This window comes from Sorghum bicolor, chromosome 1 (genome assembly GCF_000003195.3).
Source record: "Sorghum bicolor cultivar BTx623 chromosome 1, Sorghum_bicolor_NCBIv3, whole genome shotgun sequence".
NCBI classification, from domain to species: Eukaryota; Viridiplantae; Streptophyta; class Magnoliopsida; order Poales; family Poaceae; genus Sorghum; species Sorghum bicolor.
This window is the reverse complement of record NC_012870.2, coordinates 74,983,725-75,001,492: the sequence shown is the minus strand read 5'-3', so window position 1 is coordinate 75,001,492 and position 17,768 is coordinate 74,983,725. Positions and strand designations below refer to the sequence as shown.

At 47.5% G+C, this 17,768-nt stretch overlaps 2 protein-coding genes across 2 annotated transcripts; one reads left to right on the top strand and one right to left on the bottom strand.

Annotated features, from left to right (window-relative positions):
• On the top strand, window positions 1,374-3,695 carry LOC8081998. Its single transcript, XM_002468320.2, has 2 exons — window positions 1,374-1,884; window positions 2,941-3,695. Exons 1-2 carry the CDS (start codon window positions 1,709-1,711, stop codon window positions 3,356-3,358), a joined length of 594 nt encoding a protein of 197 aa, XP_002468365.1. The 5' UTR covers window positions 1,374-1,708; the 3' UTR covers window positions 3,359-3,695.
• LOC8057642 (transport inhibitor response 1-like protein) lies at window positions 14,579-17,268 on the bottom strand. Its single transcript, XM_002465692.2, has 3 exons — window positions 16,594-17,268; window positions 15,972-16,491; window positions 14,579-15,899 (listed from the first exon to the last, which is right to left on the bottom strand). The coding sequence occupies exons 1-3, from the start codon at window positions 17,118-17,120 to the stop codon at window positions 15,138-15,140; spliced, it is 1,809 nt and encodes a 602-aa protein (XP_002465737.1). The 5' UTR covers window positions 17,121-17,268; the 3' UTR covers window positions 14,579-15,137.

Genomic DNA, 17,768 nt, shown 5'->3' with positions numbered 1-17,768 from the left:
CCCCGAACTCCAATAAAAGTTTAATTCACATTTAATAAGATAAGATGTCACCTTAACAAAAACGATACCTAGAAAAGAAGTAGAATAAATCTAGCACTGAAAATACCCTAGTCACATTCGGATGGGCCGGCCGGTCCAAGTTATTGCCACGTCGGATCAACGTGGTCCCCGTACCTTCCTATTGGCTGTCGCGGTCGCGTCATGTGGAGGGGTCAAACATGGACCCCAGTACCACTCTATCTCCGCCCCCGCGTTCGCTCGCAAATTACACGGGATGCCATCGGCTCGTCTGCTTTTTAGGCCCACCGGCCACCGTGCACCCAGCAAAGCCGACCGACCTCCTCTCGCCGCACGGCACCACGTCGATCTGACAGGCGGGCCGCTGCCGTATGGGCCCCGCGCGGCAGTGGAGGGACGGTAGCTTCTCGTACCGTGAAGGCCGGCCCACGTTTGCCCGGCCGTCCAACGATGTCCATCCACCCAGCTGCAATTATTCCTCAAGAGGAAAGGGTTTGGCCCTTCGATGCCGTCCTATTCACGGTCTTGCCACTCGCAAGGACGTCTTGTTTTGTTTGTTCTGCTATATGATTATTTTATTTAGGCCTTGTTTAGTTCGCAAAATTTTTTAAGATTTCCCGTCACATCGAATCTTGCGGCACATGCATGGAGCATTAAATATACATAAAAACAAAAACTATTTGCACAGTTCATCTGTAAACCGCGAGATGAATCTTTTGAGCCTAGTTACTCTATAATTGGACAATGTTTGTCAAATAAAAACGAAAGTGCTACAGTGACGTTTTTCACAACTTTTTGCGAACTGAACAAGGCCTTACTCATGAGGTGAGTTTTTGCGCTGGCCCCTTGTAAGTTATGGTATTCATGGAGTCCTTTTTTTTAGTCCCTGGCCGACCTGCCCACCGTGGCTGTTAATTATTTTTTAGTCGATGGTAACGAACGGCAGAGAGTGTAGTCATGAAAGCATGTTGTATATTACAGTGACAGCTTCAATTGACCTACAAGTTCCTATGGCTTTGATAGAAAGAAAAAAAACTTAATCCTTAATCTTGAATATGGAAAACAAATGGAGCAAAAACTTAGTTCGTGTCTTATTTGAAGAGCATAATATATTACGAAAAGACACTGTACAAGATCCTTTTTGAAATTTAGATTTTGTATTTTAGTTTTGTTGGATCAAAATTCTCATGCTTGAAGCAAATCAGCTGCTGCTGCCGGGGGCTGCCGCTGCTGTTAATAATACATGTTTGCAGGCGAAGCACCATCTAGAAAGACAGCCGAGCAGGTCAAAAAGGTAAAACTATAAAAGATGAAGGCGTAGACTGCAAAAACACCAACCAGTGAATAAAATATATTACAGGAAATCTTTACCGGCCATGGCAGGAAGAGGAGGACAAAAGAGGGCAGCTTCCGCAAGATCTTGAGATGTGTGAAGAAGACTGCCACAAGACACCGCATCGGGCACCAGCACCACCACCACCTTTAATTCCTGCCTCCGGCCGTCCAGCCACCCTCCCCACGACGTCCACCCCGCAGGTTTGCCAGCAGCCCAGCCCCATCGTCGAGCCGCGAGCTACCAGTCGAGCGCGCGCGGCAGCGGCAGCCCTGGGTTCGATCCGGCCGATCGATCGCATACGGCACCTACGGATGCTCCACGCATCCGTCTCCTGAGATCTCGATCGATTGCTCCATGGGGAGCGGCAAGGCGTCATCCCCGGCCCCGCCAGGCGCCGCCGCCGCCGCCGCTGCCGGCGGGAGCGGCTCGCCGTCGCCGCCGGGCGGCGCCGTCTGCTGCATGTGCGGCGACCGCGGCCTCCTGCCCGAGCTCTTCCGCTGCTCCGCCTGCTCCGTCCGCTCCCAGCACACGTACGTGCATCCATCCACTCTCCTAATCAGTCAATTTTATTTTTCATCTTAAAATTAAAATGCGCGTCGTCGTCGTTGCTCGTGTCCGTACATGCGAGCGATCCGATCCCTAATTCGATCTGCACTATCAGTAGCATCGATTACTGTACTTATGAGTATATTAAAATTCCATTGATCTCTTTTATTTGCTTGTGGCCGTGCGCATCGGGGATTTGTTCATCACTTTATTATTTTCGCACTTTTATTTGTGAATCGAATCGGGGCCATATACATGTGCGTGCGCTAGCTGCTTTGATTTTCTTGCCCACATATACTACTAGTCCTATTCCTGATAGTTTTAGAAATTTCTCCAATTAACGGAAAGATGCTTGGTTCTCATCATGCGCATTCTCGAAGAAGAAAAGATGTTGAATTCGGAATATAATCTTGAAGAACCACACCATCTGGCTGCTTTGAATCTAGAAATGCACACCACACGATCGAACTGATAGTTCATGAGTTGATGATGTCAATCTGCACAGCCTTTTTTTTCTGGACAACACGTGAACCTGTAGACGACACTGCTCAGCTCATCATCAGCGCTAGCTATTATTCTCGCCCCCATGCCAGCAGAACTCCAAAAATAAAACCATGCATCTATCGTTTGTGTACGTGCATCTCATCTCCATCTACCCGACGATCCTTTTCGTCGCCTGTCCTTTTAATTAATTTGCTCCGGACACTTCTTTCCGCACGTCGCAAAATTGTCAAACGAAACGGGGCCTATGCACATTCGCTCGACGTTGATTTTTAAGCTTTTTTTTCCTTTCAATTCAAAAGATATATATGTGTCTGATTTTTATCCGAATCCAACAGCGCCACTATTTATTATTACCTGCGGCTCTTAATTAGTTCACGTGAATAATATGTACGACATGTTCACCTCATAATTTTGCATGCAATAACGTACGTACTACACGCCAGTATATATGTCTATATTTTACATGATCATCTAGCTAATATTCTGTTGTTCACGTATGTACAATATATTCTGCTGTTCATGTATGTATGTACCAGATACTGCACGGATCGGTATCCGAAGGTGGAGTCGTACGGCACCTGCAACTGGTGCCTCAGGGCGGATGGGGCCGTGGCTTCTACTTCTAACTCGCCGAGATCCGCCGGCAAAGCGGCTGCCCGGCCGCCGGCTCCTCATCATCACGGCGGTGACACGACGACCGGCGGCAGCGGAAGATCGCCGAAGGTTGTTGCCGCTCGTGGCGACTTTGCGTCTTCCAACCTGAGCAAGCCTATCAAGAAGCAGCCGCAGCAGCAGCATGCGCAGCGGCTCTTGCTGCGGCGGTCGGCGTCGGACCTTGGCACCCGTGTCGTCCGCAACGACCACGACGCGCCACCGCCGCCGTCGCCCGGCGTCGCGCGTGGCAGGCCGAGGGTCCGGAGGTACAAGCTCCTAGAAGAGGTGATCACTAGCTAGCTATAGCCATATACCCCGTGTGGTATATCGATGTCGATCGTGGATGACACGATCGAGTGCGTGTGCGTGTATTAGGTGTATAATACGTGTGTGTGTGTATGTGTGTGTATAGGGGTAGACAACTAGACATGGCATCTTGCGGTGCTGCCATGCATGCATGGAGATCGATCGAGCAGTGTATCGTACGTACTACGTGCTGATCGATCTCAGGTGTGCTGATCGATCTCAGGTGTTAATCAGGGTGCTCGCTTCGTGTTGTGGTACATGAGAGGAATAATATACGCGCAGCTCGATCATGCGGTGTGCAGCTATATATAGCTTTGATCGATGATCCTTACTCTCGGTTAGTCAACCAACTAAGGCCTTGTTTGGATGTTGTCGTATTTACTTCAATCCATGTGTGTTGGTGTGGATTGGAGTGGAATTTAGTTCAAGTTCCACTCCAATCCACCTCAACACATGTGGATCGATGTGAATACGACTACATCCAAACAAGGCCTAACTGATTAATTATACAATGGATAGAGTTCCGTGTTTTGTGATGTACTTCCTCCGTCCTAAAATATATAAGTGTTACATACAATGGATATAGTTCTGTGTTTTGCGATGTACTTTCTCGGTCCTAAAATAAGTGTTAGTACGATATTTAAATCAGTCAAACTTTCTTTAAGTTTGACTAAATTTATAAAAAGTATTAGCATCATTTTTATCCTCAAATAATGTTATTATAAAAATAAATTCAACGACATATCTAATGGTATTAACTATATATGTACTATAAATATCAATATTTTTTTATATATTTAGTTAGATTAAAAGTCTTTTTATTTTTCAGAAAGCGAGAACTACACTTATTTTGGGACGGTGGAGGAAATACATTGCTTTTTTTCTAAGCTCAAAGGTAACTAAAAAAGAGAAGGCTTCTTTTTTTTTGAACGAAAAAGGCTTCTTTTTTTCATGCATGTATAATTACCGTATATATGTTAACGTTCCTTGGGCCTGTTCCCAGTTGTTTATAGATCTTCGTTGGGTTCCAAGCAACCTCGAGTCCGTCCATCCCAAGCCCGCATCCCATTGTGCAATGTATGCGGCGAAAACGTCGGTCACACCACCAAGATCACTGTTTCAATGAAATGGCATAAGAACTCAAGGAGAAGGAGAAGACTTCAAAGCAAGAATACTATTGGAATGCTGAAATTCCCTTACCGTGCACTTACCGTCAGGGAAAATAACTTGTCGCCCTGTGCCACTTTGGTCCATGAACTTGCAAACGCGAAAAAGATGACCCTAAACTTGTCAGCATGTGCCACTTTGGCCCATGAACTTGCAAATACAAAAAAGTGCCCCCTGAACTTGTCGATCCATGCCACTTTGATCCATGAACATGTAAAATACGAAAATAACACCGGCTGCATGGCACTGTTCTGCCACGTGGCCGCCTCTGGTAGGCCATGCATGCCACCGTTTATGGTAATGATGTCAACACTTCTTTTTAAATTTACGAAATTGATAAATTTTTATTTGTAGCGTCAAATATATCAAATAATAATATATTTGGCGAGCTCGACGAGACGATTAAAATTGATATATTTTTTGATATATTTGGCGCTACGAATAAAAATATATTAATTTCGTAAATTTAAAAAGAAGTGCTGACATCATCACCATAAACGGTGTCATGCATGGCCTACCAGAGGCGGCCACGTGGCAGAACAGTGCCATGCAGCCGGTGTTATTTTTGTATTTGCATGTTCATGGATCAAAGTGATACGGATCGACAAGTTCAGGGGGCACTTTTTCGCGTTTGCAAGTTCATGGGCCAAAGTGGCACATGCTGACAAGTTTAGGGGCTTCTTTTTCGCGTTTACAAGTTCATGGACCAAAGTGGTACAGGGCGATAAGTTAAAGGGCCGCCAGTGTATTTTACTCATAAAAATATCATCAGGAAAATATAAATTCGATTTCTCTCGATACACTATCAGAGCTAGAGCGATAGGAAAATAAAAAAATATCTGACGGTGCACCGAAGGTTGTTATTCAAGTTTGTAGGATTTTCTAATAAAGTTTTGAATTACTGCAAATATTTTATTTTAATTTGGATATAGAAGGATGAATTATGCATAGCAAACAAATGGTTTTCTTTTTCAAAAATGGGTATTCAAACAAATGTTGTGAGTTGATAAATCATGATTTTAGAACAAAACATATCATTTGGAGTTAGCACGAGGGAGAAAGACTAGTTACAAAATTTGACCGCAGATTGAAAGGAGAAAACCTTTTGCCCATGTTCTTGAGATGTGTGTTTTTGAGAAACCGTCAAAATAATGTTGTTTACCCTGATGGTTTATGCAATAACCGTAAAAAAATATGAAACCCTCTGGGAATTTGGTATTTTCCTCACGGTTATGTACACTCATAAGTTGATTACAAGTTTCTCTGACAGTTGTTTAATTTCCCTGAGTGTTTTGCAGGAACTGTCAAGATAATATCAATTTTCCTATGTGTTTTTTCACAAACGGCGAAGATAATGCTATTTACCATGAAGGTTTATGCAATAACTATAAAAAAATTCAAAACCGTCTGGAAATTTCAAGTTTTCAGTAGTGGAAGAAGCATCGAAGCATGTCTTCATAGCAACCTTTAGATCAGCTTACTCCCCAAAATATATATATGTACCACTCTCTTGTGCCTAACATCATGCATTTTATGACAGTTGCCACTAATTTTGCAGGTTGTTCGAGATATATAGTGGAGACCAGGACCATTCACCCATCAGAGAAAACATCATAGAAAACAAGTTGCAAGGGACAAGGAAACATTGGTGGATTTGGGATACGACAACCGACTCTTGGCTTGTTGACAAGCATCACAATTTAAAGTATTATTGTACTCAATTATACAAGGAAGATTAAATTTATAACGATTATTTGTGTGATAGACGCACTAGGATGACCTAGGCGGAATATGCCAGCTTTCAGGAAGATGGTTTATTGACTCCATAACCTTGCTTTATATGTGAAGATATATCTATTTCTGGCAATCTCCCCTAAGCAGAGTGCTCCTCATATCCTGATCCTTTAACAAAAAGAAATATCAAGATGAAAATCTAGAAATACATTATTATCTAAAGCAAGACAGACGATAGTTACAAGTCTTTTCTTAGCTTTAGAAACATGAAGGACATTATTAAGGTGAAGATTGCAGTTAGGGGTATGAATAATGGACAGACCAATATGCCTAATCTCATAACTACACTGCTAGTAGTGTGAATCTAATCTATGACATTGTACTTTGTCATGAACTAAAAGCTTTTCTAATTCTCCAATGAGGTGGTCAGTGACACCAGTGTCGATATACTAGTTGTTGTCCATATTGTAGGAGTTTGTGACTATTTCCATGTTTCTTTGATCCATAACATAAGTCTCGTCATACATACTCCTTCCATCCATTGAAAGTTTTTTACTTTTAGACTTCTTGTTTGACCATTCATTTTATTCAAATTTTTTATATAAATATTATTTATTTACTTCTGACTTATTTTCTCATTAGAGACACTTGAATAATGATCTATTTATTTTATTATTTGCATAAAAAAAATTGAATAGAACGAACAATCAAATAAGAAGTCTAAAAGTCAAAAGTAATATTTTTAATGGGACGGAGGAAGTATATGTTAGCATCTATTTGCCGTTTGCCCAATTTTGTAGTCCACCTGACATAGTGTGTTCTTGACAGGTGTTGTTGCTTGTCCTACCATTCTTCATACGCCTACCTTGTTGCCCACCTTGTTGTCAATTTCAGCAGGGGGCACTATCGATGTGCTAGCCCATCAGGTGTGCGAGGATTAAATTTGTGCCTGCTACGTACATTGCATGGTTGCTCTTGGACAACTTCTCAGAGATAGAGATGCCGACGAGAGGATTCGCATGGCATTACAGGAGGTGGCCATTGTAGATTGGCTCTGATATTATGTAAAAACTCAGAAATGTGAAGAATAGCCCCTCGCATGACATGGACAGGATGCCCGAAGATGTAACCTTCTCTTTCAGCTGTTGCCTGATGAGCCATCATATCAACACTGCAATACGCAGGCAAGTGTTGAACGAGGAATATGCTCACAAGGTTCTAGAAGAAGAATCTACAGAGAAATACTTGCAGGGCCAGCACTAGTTTCTAGCCATACTGACAGCCGACAAGTGTTACTCCCTCATGCTGACCAACAACACAATGGCACAGCCGCACAGGTCAACTCATCTCCGCTCACTTGTGCCAAATGCCTGCTAATTCTAGGGTGGTCTGGGTCTGGTGGTGCCAAATCCTGATGCTCCATCGATGTGACGTAGCTCTATCATCGCCACTACGACTCTTCTTCACTGGAGCTCGTGCACCTCGTTGGCATGTTGCGATTTGTTTATGCAAATATCCTACGTTGACACTGACAGAACCTACCTTAGTGGACGTGATTATATATATGCTTCTATGCGGCAGCTCCTACTTAGTACTGCCTTAATTTTCAGTAGGATAGTACGATATGAGCATATGTGCAGTGTGGTCAGAAAGTAGGTAAAGCCTAACCTACCATAGTAAACGGTGACAATTATAGATCGGCTTTGAACTTAATTCAGGAAAAGGACGCCTAGTTTTGACTTTTGAGTAGCAAAATCATTTTCTTGACCCTTGACCTGTTGCTGTATAGTCGGTTTGTCAGTTGCACTAGCATGATCCATTGCAGCGGTGAATAGAGGTGTCCATGCCTGCATGGCTGCATGACATGATTCTTCAGAATCCAATCCTAACGTTCAGTGCTTGACTACCTTTAGAAAAATAATAAATGTTCAGCACTCTACCAGTTTTCCTAAAGCAAGATGCAGCATTCCCTAATTGGGTGAATTACGTGTAACTCCAGGATGACGCTTTGAAAGTTTGGCACCTTGACCATTCATCTCTAAGAGCTGTTTGACAAATGGAGGATCATCATCTTGCTCTTGCCGTTGTTTAAGCTCCTTGCATTTCTCAACCTTTGCATGGATTCTGCACTGAAACGTGGAATCACTTTATAAGAAGGTGAACTGGATGGCATTCAACGAACCAGAGCAGCAGAATCTTATCCTGCCCTGTAGGCAACCATGATTCTGCTATCCTTACTTCTGAAAACATATACCTGTCATGATTTCACAAAGGATGGGTTGAATGTGATGCCTTTAATTTGTGGATAGATTCACCCTGTCAGTTCATGTATGATCACCATGTGCTGTTAAGATAAGATTCAATGAGTGCATTTGATGGTTGATACAATACAAAATTGCTAAACAGAGCGTTCAAAATTGCACAAATATCTCGTTGCTTCACGTCAATAGGAGCTATGATACATCATGTGCCCAACAACCTGGAGAGTGATGAGCTGCAGAGAGCCAGATCATGGCAGCACCTGCTGTGGATCTGGGCCGACCAATGTTATGAAAGACTAAGCCTGAAACCAAACCTGTTTTTCCCAGTGCCCGTCCTAGATGGTCCACCTGCTAGCTAGGAAAATAATTGACTGCAGGCTGCAGCAGTAATGAAAATTCAGTGGTAAAATCCAAATACTTGAGTCCAGCATGTAGAATACCTCCTGCTTCGCCAAGAATGGACGTTGCATTTGGTTTCTCTACATTTGAGTGTGCTCTTTCCCCTCTACAATTTTTCAGTGTTTGAGCTGAAAATTTTGTAAGGCTCGGTTGTATGCGGATGCAGAGACCAGATATTTTCCATTTTTTGAAAAAAGGATCAACACCTGTTCATATAACTAGGTACAGACTTTGCAGATGAAATCCGTGGACGCGAAACTGTGATGAATGAATGAACTGAAGCCTGAAACGGCAAGGGGGCATATGATCATGGTGTCCTGTGTCATCTTCAGCGATGGCAAAAGATTGCAATGATAGAAGCGAGGACCCCAGCAAAGCAACGCAGCATTGTGCATGCATATCCTCCAGCAGCAGCGGCACAGTGGCACAGGTGGTGTGCGTATCATACGCAGAGTCGATCCCAACTCATTCTTTTGAGGTAGGCAGAGGCATGCCTCCGCATCAGTGACTATCTATCCATCTAGCCACAGAGATAGATGCCTTTGCTTTGCTGCGTGCTCTGTTCGTGCCACTGTGCAGCATTCACTTGTGCTCTTTTGCGATCAGCACTCGAGCCTTTCCATGACCACAGAAAACCAGTTGGATGGATCCGCCCGTCACCTTGAAGACGACTAGAGGGAGGCTGTGGAAGCTGGCTCTGGTTGGCGTGGATCCATCACCTTGGATTGGATGTGCATTGGCGTTGGCATTGGGACTGGCCCCAGCAGAGACTGAACACTGATAATAACTGGAGATCATGGCAGTACAGTTCTTTGCCTTTGCAAAGAGAGGCCGGGCCCCCACCGGGGTTTGAATGGCACGCCTTTGACCGTCTCACAGTTGCCACAACCAACACCAGTCCGCTGCCGCTCTCTTCAAAACTGAGTTGTTATCAGTTGAGGAGACCTGATCCACCTGATTAATAAGGCATTAAGGCTTCAGTTTTGAAGCTTATACTATATACTATAAGCTCAAAAGATTTACCTGCATCATACTAGATGATTGTGGAGTACGTAGGATACACAGTAAAAGCTGATAGTCAGTGAAAAAGTTTTCACTTGGTAGTGCTGCTAGTTCAGAATTGGCGAGTAGGGATGAAAGGCAAAATGCATCTGCAAGTTGCAACTTTGGCCTCTGCAAGGTAAGGTAAGGGCAACGCAGCCTTTGCTCTTCTTTACCTCTCCTATCACTGGTCAGTTTGATGCGGTTCGTGTCCCAACAAGTCCATGGCCGGTTCTTGGGGTTTGAAACGATGAGCAAGATTCCCCTTTTTTATTTTCACTTTGATGAATGTTAGAAAAGAAAAGTTATACTATAGCAGAAAAATGTTTAAACAGCGTCTCTTGCTCCAAGTAACTCATGGCATCTGTACTGTGTACATGCAGCTAGCCTAGCAGTAAAATACAATATCTGCCATATGATCAACTGCTTGGCTGTCAATCAGGTTTGTGCTGCTGCAAAGATAGATAGATAGATAGATAATACAAAACAATGAACAGACCTGCTTTGAAATGATTAAATGAAAGAAGGCCAAAAAAAAAATAGAGATAACAGAACAGAGAGGATGGGATCAAAGAATCGATTCAGGCTTGTCCTGGCGTGCTGCAATGCTAACTAGACCCCTTGTTTTCTTCTCCTCAACCCCTTGTGCCTGTTCGTGTAGTGGCTGTCACCTGCGCGCACAAGCAGCAGCCAGCCAGCAGCGCCCTGCCGCAGCCGCGCTGCTGTAGATCTGCGCTCGCTGCGAAACATTGATGCCTGCAATCTGCTGCGTGCCTTTACAAATCTCTCAGGCTCATCAGACATCAGAGCGAGGAGGAGGAGGAGCCCCTCAAGGCCTCAATCATGTGCGCGTACTCACACCTGCGATGCGATGCAACTGGCTGGCTTCACATGCATGGTGATTGGTGAACCGCGAGCACGGCCCCCATTGCTTGGCGCCACGGAACGGAAACGGAAACTCACCTGCCGCTTTGCTAGGACAGCGATGGCGGCTGCCTCGGCTCGGCTGTGCGGCTGTTCCGTGCATGTTCGTCGAGGAGACCGGAACTGGATTGGTCGGGGCGGTCCAGATCGAGTTGTCCTCTCCGACGATTGGATGGCCGTGGCCGCTGGAATGGACGGGGAGCAGCGAGCAACTTGTGGATTGGCATGTTCATGTTCAAGTCCCGGACCCCGGGAGGCGGGAAGTGAGCTGTTGATCAACAGCAAAGTGCTTGACTGATGAGGCAATGCGGCTCCAAAAACTTTTTATGTAGTGATAATAAATACCTCAGATTTTATTTAACGTCAGTGTTTCGCTTTCACCTTATAAGAACGAATGCTGACCAATACTAGATAAATGCATGATTAGTGTAAAGTTCAGTACAAGATTTTATCATTCGTTCTTATAAACGCGCTCTCCTGCTTGTTTTCAGAATGATATCTGTGGCATTTGTTGATTGATGAGAACATCAGCAAGATTCAGGGAAGAACTCTCAAGTACAGAGTACTATGCCTGTTCAGGAGCAATGCAGTTTTTCTAGATGAGGTGAACTAGGTTCAAAAATAACTGATTCCTCACAGCTAGAGCTAGGTTCAGTATAATCAATCAACCTCATTCAGGAACATTGCACGTACCAGAAGCAGTTGACTGATCTCGCCGGCGGTTCAGATTACAGAATATGTTCTCGCAATCCAGCTTCCACAAATTCAAAAGCCGCTTTGCTTTTCCTTTTTTCTGTAAAGCAGAGCAAGATATATCCCTCTGCTGATGTTTCGACAAAAGATGCGCTGGCGCGGTGCATTTCATTTCACCATGCAGCAACTTTGACATTTGGATGCAGTAGTAGATGAATGATTCCTCCACGGGCCGGCACGAGCTGAGCATCAGGGTCAGGGTCAAGAGCTCAAGTGCATGCTCTCTCTCTCTCTAGGATTTAGTGGAGCACTCCTCTTTCTAGGGCTCCTTCTGATGCATGTGGACACGCTGCCCATGCGTAATCTTGGATATTTAGGAACATGGCCCTGCTACCTCAATCAACAAAGGGGTGGTGAGAAAAGGTGATGTGACAAAAAAAAAATAAAACCACACCCCCAAGATTAAACTAAAAAACAGATCTAAGGTGTTGACACTTTATAAAGTAACCCTAGAAATCCAATCTCTTCACTGTTCGCATATTCATATGATTGGACAAGTCCTATTCTCCACGGGCCCACGCTCGCAGCAGCAGGAGAGAAGCAGTTAGGAGTTAAACTCGCGCTTGATAGCCTCATAATCATGATCCGCCAAAAGCGATGACCGGCCAGCCATGCATGCTTTCTTCATATATATGCAGCAGTTCGGTTGAACCATGCATGAAGTCCGTCTGTCTGACAAGATCTGAATGATGAACAATTAAAAACCGCAAACGCCTGCCTCTGCAGATTTGGGAACACATGCCTGCCTGCCTGCCTGAAATGGCGCCTAACTTTCAGAAGAGATATATAATCGATTGGCCACATCACATACACCCGATGATCCACATGCCTCCGTGCTGATGGCCTTTGAAAAGGTGAGGTAACTCCTTTTCCCCAGTTTTGGAGCGGTTAAAACAGGCGAGCAGCACCATGCATGGTGAATCATCTTTTCTGTCATCATTTCCATCCTTTTAACCCAACATAATGTGCCTGAGAAAGGCGTGGTTTAGACCGTAATGAGAAGAGCCAAAAGCACGGGGCACGGCAATCATTTGACGACCGTAAGAGGGAGGATGCACTTTGCCATGAACAATCCTGAATCCCCCCCTGCTTAGCATCGCACCGTAACCGTAATGCACCTTTTTTTTTTATGATGAAGTGGATCTGGATGGATACATACATTACATTTGACGACGACCGGACTGAACAAGAAGAAACAGCACTCCTGTCTGTATGTAGCAGTGGCCCTTAGCCCTAATGTAGAGTAATAAAGCCTTTGCCTTTGCACATATATACCGTGCGTTGCTGTTCCACATGGCGCATAGCAGTTGCAACTTTCCCGCGAGGTGAATAATCCGTCACAGTTGAGTTTCCTTTTCCCCACTCCTGCATCGTCTTCTCGAACAAAACAACCAACCAAAGGCTTGCACATCGCCTCAAGCTAGAACTGCATGGCCGGCGGCCCGGCCGCTTTGCATGCAGTGCAGTCGAAGCATGAGGTCCACTAGATCTGCCGGCCGGATTTCCCGATCTCTTTATTTCTTCCCGGAGGCGGAGTTGGAACAGCAGCAGTCGAGCCAATTATTTGACATGATGCGCGCGGCCTCAAGAACAGCGACGGATCCCAACCGCTAGGCCTCGAGGCACCACCACCATCGTCACGCGATAACTCAGTTCGGTCTAGGACGATAGCAACGGATGGAGATGGAGATGGAGATGGAGATGGAGATCTCCTGTTCTTCTAGGCAGATCGCGATCAGTAGCGTTCGGACGATTGCTGGCGGCGATCGGTGGCTAGCTCAAACCTTGTTTAGATAACAGGGCAGAATTAAAGGTGGATTTACTACCAGAAACAGACAACAGGGCTGGGCAGAATTACCACCTGATAATACTGATACGCTAGGAGTACAGTATGTATGACTCGTTTGCACATGTCTAGTGCTAGCTATAATTCGCAATAAATTCGACTGCACCTTCAATCATCGGCGGCGAAGAACAGGAAGAGTACAGAGGGTCACCTGTCCTCCGGGGACAGCGGGATGGTCAAGGAGGCCAATGAGTTTGCTGGGGAAGCCCTTTCACCAGCTGCAGATTTCACTGTCCTTGTGAATCTCTAGTCCTCACGCTCGCTTGGCGTCTACTGCCTGCACTACTACTACTACTACCCCGTTTCATTCATCACTCACTCACTCACTCGTGAGGACTGATGAAGAGCAGGAGGCAGCCACGGGCAGTCAAACGACGGATCGATGGATCTGCCCATCGCCATCGACCGGTCATCACTCCCTCATCATTCGCCATCTTCCCCGTCGTCGTCTTTTCGTTCTTCTGGTCCGGATCCACCACCACTACCACCACCACCACCAGAGGCTTCCTTGTAGGACTGGTCGCCATCCAAGCAGGTTTTTTTCTTTCTTCGCCAGAACAGTGGCCGGTACGGCCATCAGGCAGCCAAATTAAAAAGGAAGCTGGGACGAAAGAGAAAGGCCGTGGTGGCAGCTATTCCGTCCGATCATGGATCGTGATATTTGCATTGGGGGGGCAAAACCCAATCCCCATCATCAAGTCATCATCATCATATAATCGCTAACCTGCAGGAGTTGATGGGGAGGGCTTTAATAGCAAGACCCAGCCAGTCGCTATCGCTTATCGCCCGGCCGACTGTGGACGGCGAACACGTCGGCGAGAAACTAAGGGCTGTCAAGACAAATGGGCGCCAGGCAAGGCAATCATCACTTGATGGACCAGGGCCTAAACCATGAACCTTTGCTGTTGCTGACCTTTCAGTAAGGAGGGTGGGGGAACCCAACCCATGGGATGGTAGAGCTTTCAGGCTGTGACTGTAGGTCCTCCAGTAATGATAGCAACAGCCAAAGCTCCGGATTCAGATGAGATATCGAAAAGACAGGCGCAGGGACTTTTCAAAAACATCAACACACAGATCAGATCACAAAACTTGAGACAAGGAACATTGGAATTTAACAATATATAGTAGCTCAGATCAGGAGGTTCTTCTCATCTCATAGTTCCAAAATGCGAAATAATGAAACAGAAAATATGCAGAAGCAGCAGCAGCAGCAACAACAACAACAGAAGGGGAATTCTAATGAATCTAATCTGATATAACAAGCTCCATTTCGAAAAATTGAGAGAAAACATGGTGTTGCACCGGCACAGAAGGACGGTCCTCAAACTGGAGCCTCCAGAGCAGCAAACAAAACTGAGGCAGCCATGAGGCCCCCTCGAAGAAGCCTGCTCTCCTGCGCTTATAGTCTTGCCGTAGAACGCTTTGCATACACTGATGAACTCCTACTAGAACAACATCAATTGAACACCCTGCCCGCCGCTTTTGGAAATCCTTCTAAGAAATTGAAGAGATAAAAGTGTACCATATCTGCAGCTCAACAACTTACATATATTCCATAAAATGCTCTGCACCCAGCCAGCATATCAAGTGCAGCAGCATGATACTCCCATGCACCCACTCATGCCCGGCCTCCTCCGCAGAAGCAGCTTCACAGGATCTTCACAAATGGTGGCACATCTTCCCTTGGACCATCGAGTGAACGATACATGTATAAGATGTCCACACTTTCATTCCTTTCTTTCTCATCAGGCTGGCCATTTATCAACTCCACCACCATTCGTGGTAGACCCTGAGCCACCTCCTTGCACCCTTGCAGGGTCAGGTTGCAGCCTGACATCCAGACGAACCGCATGTTATAGAAATGATGCATCCCAGAGAGGAGGCCAGCATCACCGAAAGGGCAGTCCCTTATCTCAAGCTTCTCTAGCTTTGAACAGCCCTGGAGGATGTATTGCAGCGCCACATCGCTGTTTCCAGCAAACGCTACAGAGAGCGTCCGCAGGGACTTGCCATACCTGCCAATGTACTCAAATGCCCGGTCAGTAAGTTGCCCCGACGTGGATAGCCTGGTAAGCTTGCTGCAATTCTGAACAATGGCACCGAATCCTTCATCCATAGGCTCCCCAGTCGCGTGGTCCGGCTGGTGCCGTCCCATTATACATAACCGGAATACCTTGAGCTCCGGGCAGTTGCGCGACATGGCGATAACAGCAGCATTGGTCATCGTCTGGCAAAAATATAATATCGAACGGAGAGCAGGGCAGCCCCGTGAGATGGCAGTAAGGCCAACCTCTGATACCAACTCGTCGGCATCCTCACGTGCATTCAACGGGAGCACACGAAGAGATTGGAGCTTCTTGCAAGACATTCCCACGGACTCGAGCCCTTCGTCACGCACCGAGTCAAGTACCTGCAAACAAGTCTTCGTCAGCAAAACAGAGCACAAAAACCAGGCAAACAAGTCGAGGAAGCAATCTAGTACCCATAGTGTCTCAAGGTTGTAGCATTGGCCAATGAACATGAGAATCTGATTCGGGGTGACCGCGGTGTAGCTTAAGTCAAGGCTCTTCAAGTGGGCGCACACCACGGCGATGGTCGGCAGGTACTCTTGCGCGAGGTCACGGAAGCCGGAGAGAGAAACAAGCGTGCGCGCTCGTCCAGCGGACACGAATGCAGAGAAAACCTCCCCGAATCCTGCCCCCTCCTCGCCGCCATCCGCCGGGCGGAAGGACCCGGTGCCCAGGTGCGACAAGCGCGGCGCGAGCGCCATGAGGCGGCGCAGCTGGCCGAGCGAGACGTGCATGTTGACCCCCAGGCGGTTGAGGAGCGGGGACCGCGCCACAAGCGCCTCGAGCGCGTCGAAGTCCACGGGCGGCTCGTAGCACTCGAAGGAGAGCGACTCAAGGTTGGTGGGCTCCGGCGGGAACGCGGCCACCCAGTCCACGACCCCCTCCTGCTCCTCGGCCATGTCGCACTCCACCACGTCGAGCACTCGCAGGCCGCTGTCGTGTTGGTGTCGGGAGAATAGGATCCGTCAAGCTCGAGTCCAAGTCTAGAACAGGTGAACAACGCACGCATCGAAATGGAGGGAGAGGAAGAGATACCTGCAATGGGAGGCGATGGAGGCGAGCCCGCGCGAGGTGAAGCCGTCGCAGAGGTGCAGGGTGAGGTCGCGGAATGACGCCGGGAGGGAGCGGGAGAGGAGGTCGAGGTCGGCGTCCGTGACGGGGATGCGCTTGAGGTAGAGCGAGGCGAGCGCGGGGAAGGACCCGGCGGCGACGGCGGCGGCCCAGGGTCGGAAGGCGGAGGCGTCCCATCCGTGCGGGAGGAGGTTGAAGTCGGCGAAGCGCGGGCGGCCCTTGAGGAGGAGGCTCCTGGCGTTGGGGAAGCGGCGCGCGGTGCGGGTGGCCGAGGCGGCGAGGAGGTTGCGGACGGCGACGGAGTCGCGGGTGGCGGACTCGGCGCGGTGCCAGGAGCGGCAGACGAGGGAGGCGGCGCTCCGGTCCCGCGGGGCGTCCAGGAACTGGAGCACCGTCTCGAGCACGTTGTCGAGCACCTGGTCCGCGGTCGGCGAGGGCGACGCGCTGGTGGGACGCTTGGGCGGCGGCTGGTCCTCGTCCTCCTCTGACATCGCGCGCGGGCTGGCTCCCCTCGACGACGTCGCGGCGCGGGCTGAGGCGGCCGAGCTGGAGAAGAAGGAAACGGAGGAGCGGGAGGGGGAGCAGCGGCTGGCTGCGCAGTGGAGCTGCTCTGCGCGGCGGGCTGGGCTGGGTGGTGGGGTGCGGGGGGTGGGTGTGAGGTGTACTTGTGTTCGCCTGAGGCCTGAGTCCAGTCAGTCGACGCAGCCGCCCGCCCCGCGCTGCTGCGGAGCGGTAGATCTCTCTTTCTCTGGCTTTTCTTTTCTTTTCTCCCTTTGGCTTTTTTTTTTTGCCATGCCAGGGAGGGAGCGCGGTAGATCTGATTATCTGTCCCAAATTTTTCAGGTGCCGGGTAAAAAATCGCCCGTAAAAATCCAGTTCCGTTTTTCCTTTTTCCCGGATCTGTTTATTTATTTATTTATATCTATTTCACGTGATCGCATTTTCACTGACGAGGATTAGTAGTGGTGTGTGTGGTGGCCTGGCCTCATCGGGCCACAGCCACTTGCGTTATGCTGACGAGGCCCCTCACGTTGTCGGGAATTGCCGCCAGTTTAGCACTGGAGGTGGAGGGTGGAGCCGTTGCCTTTGCTTGGAGGAGACATTTCTAATCCTGCTCCTGAATTTCGACAGTGCTCCTC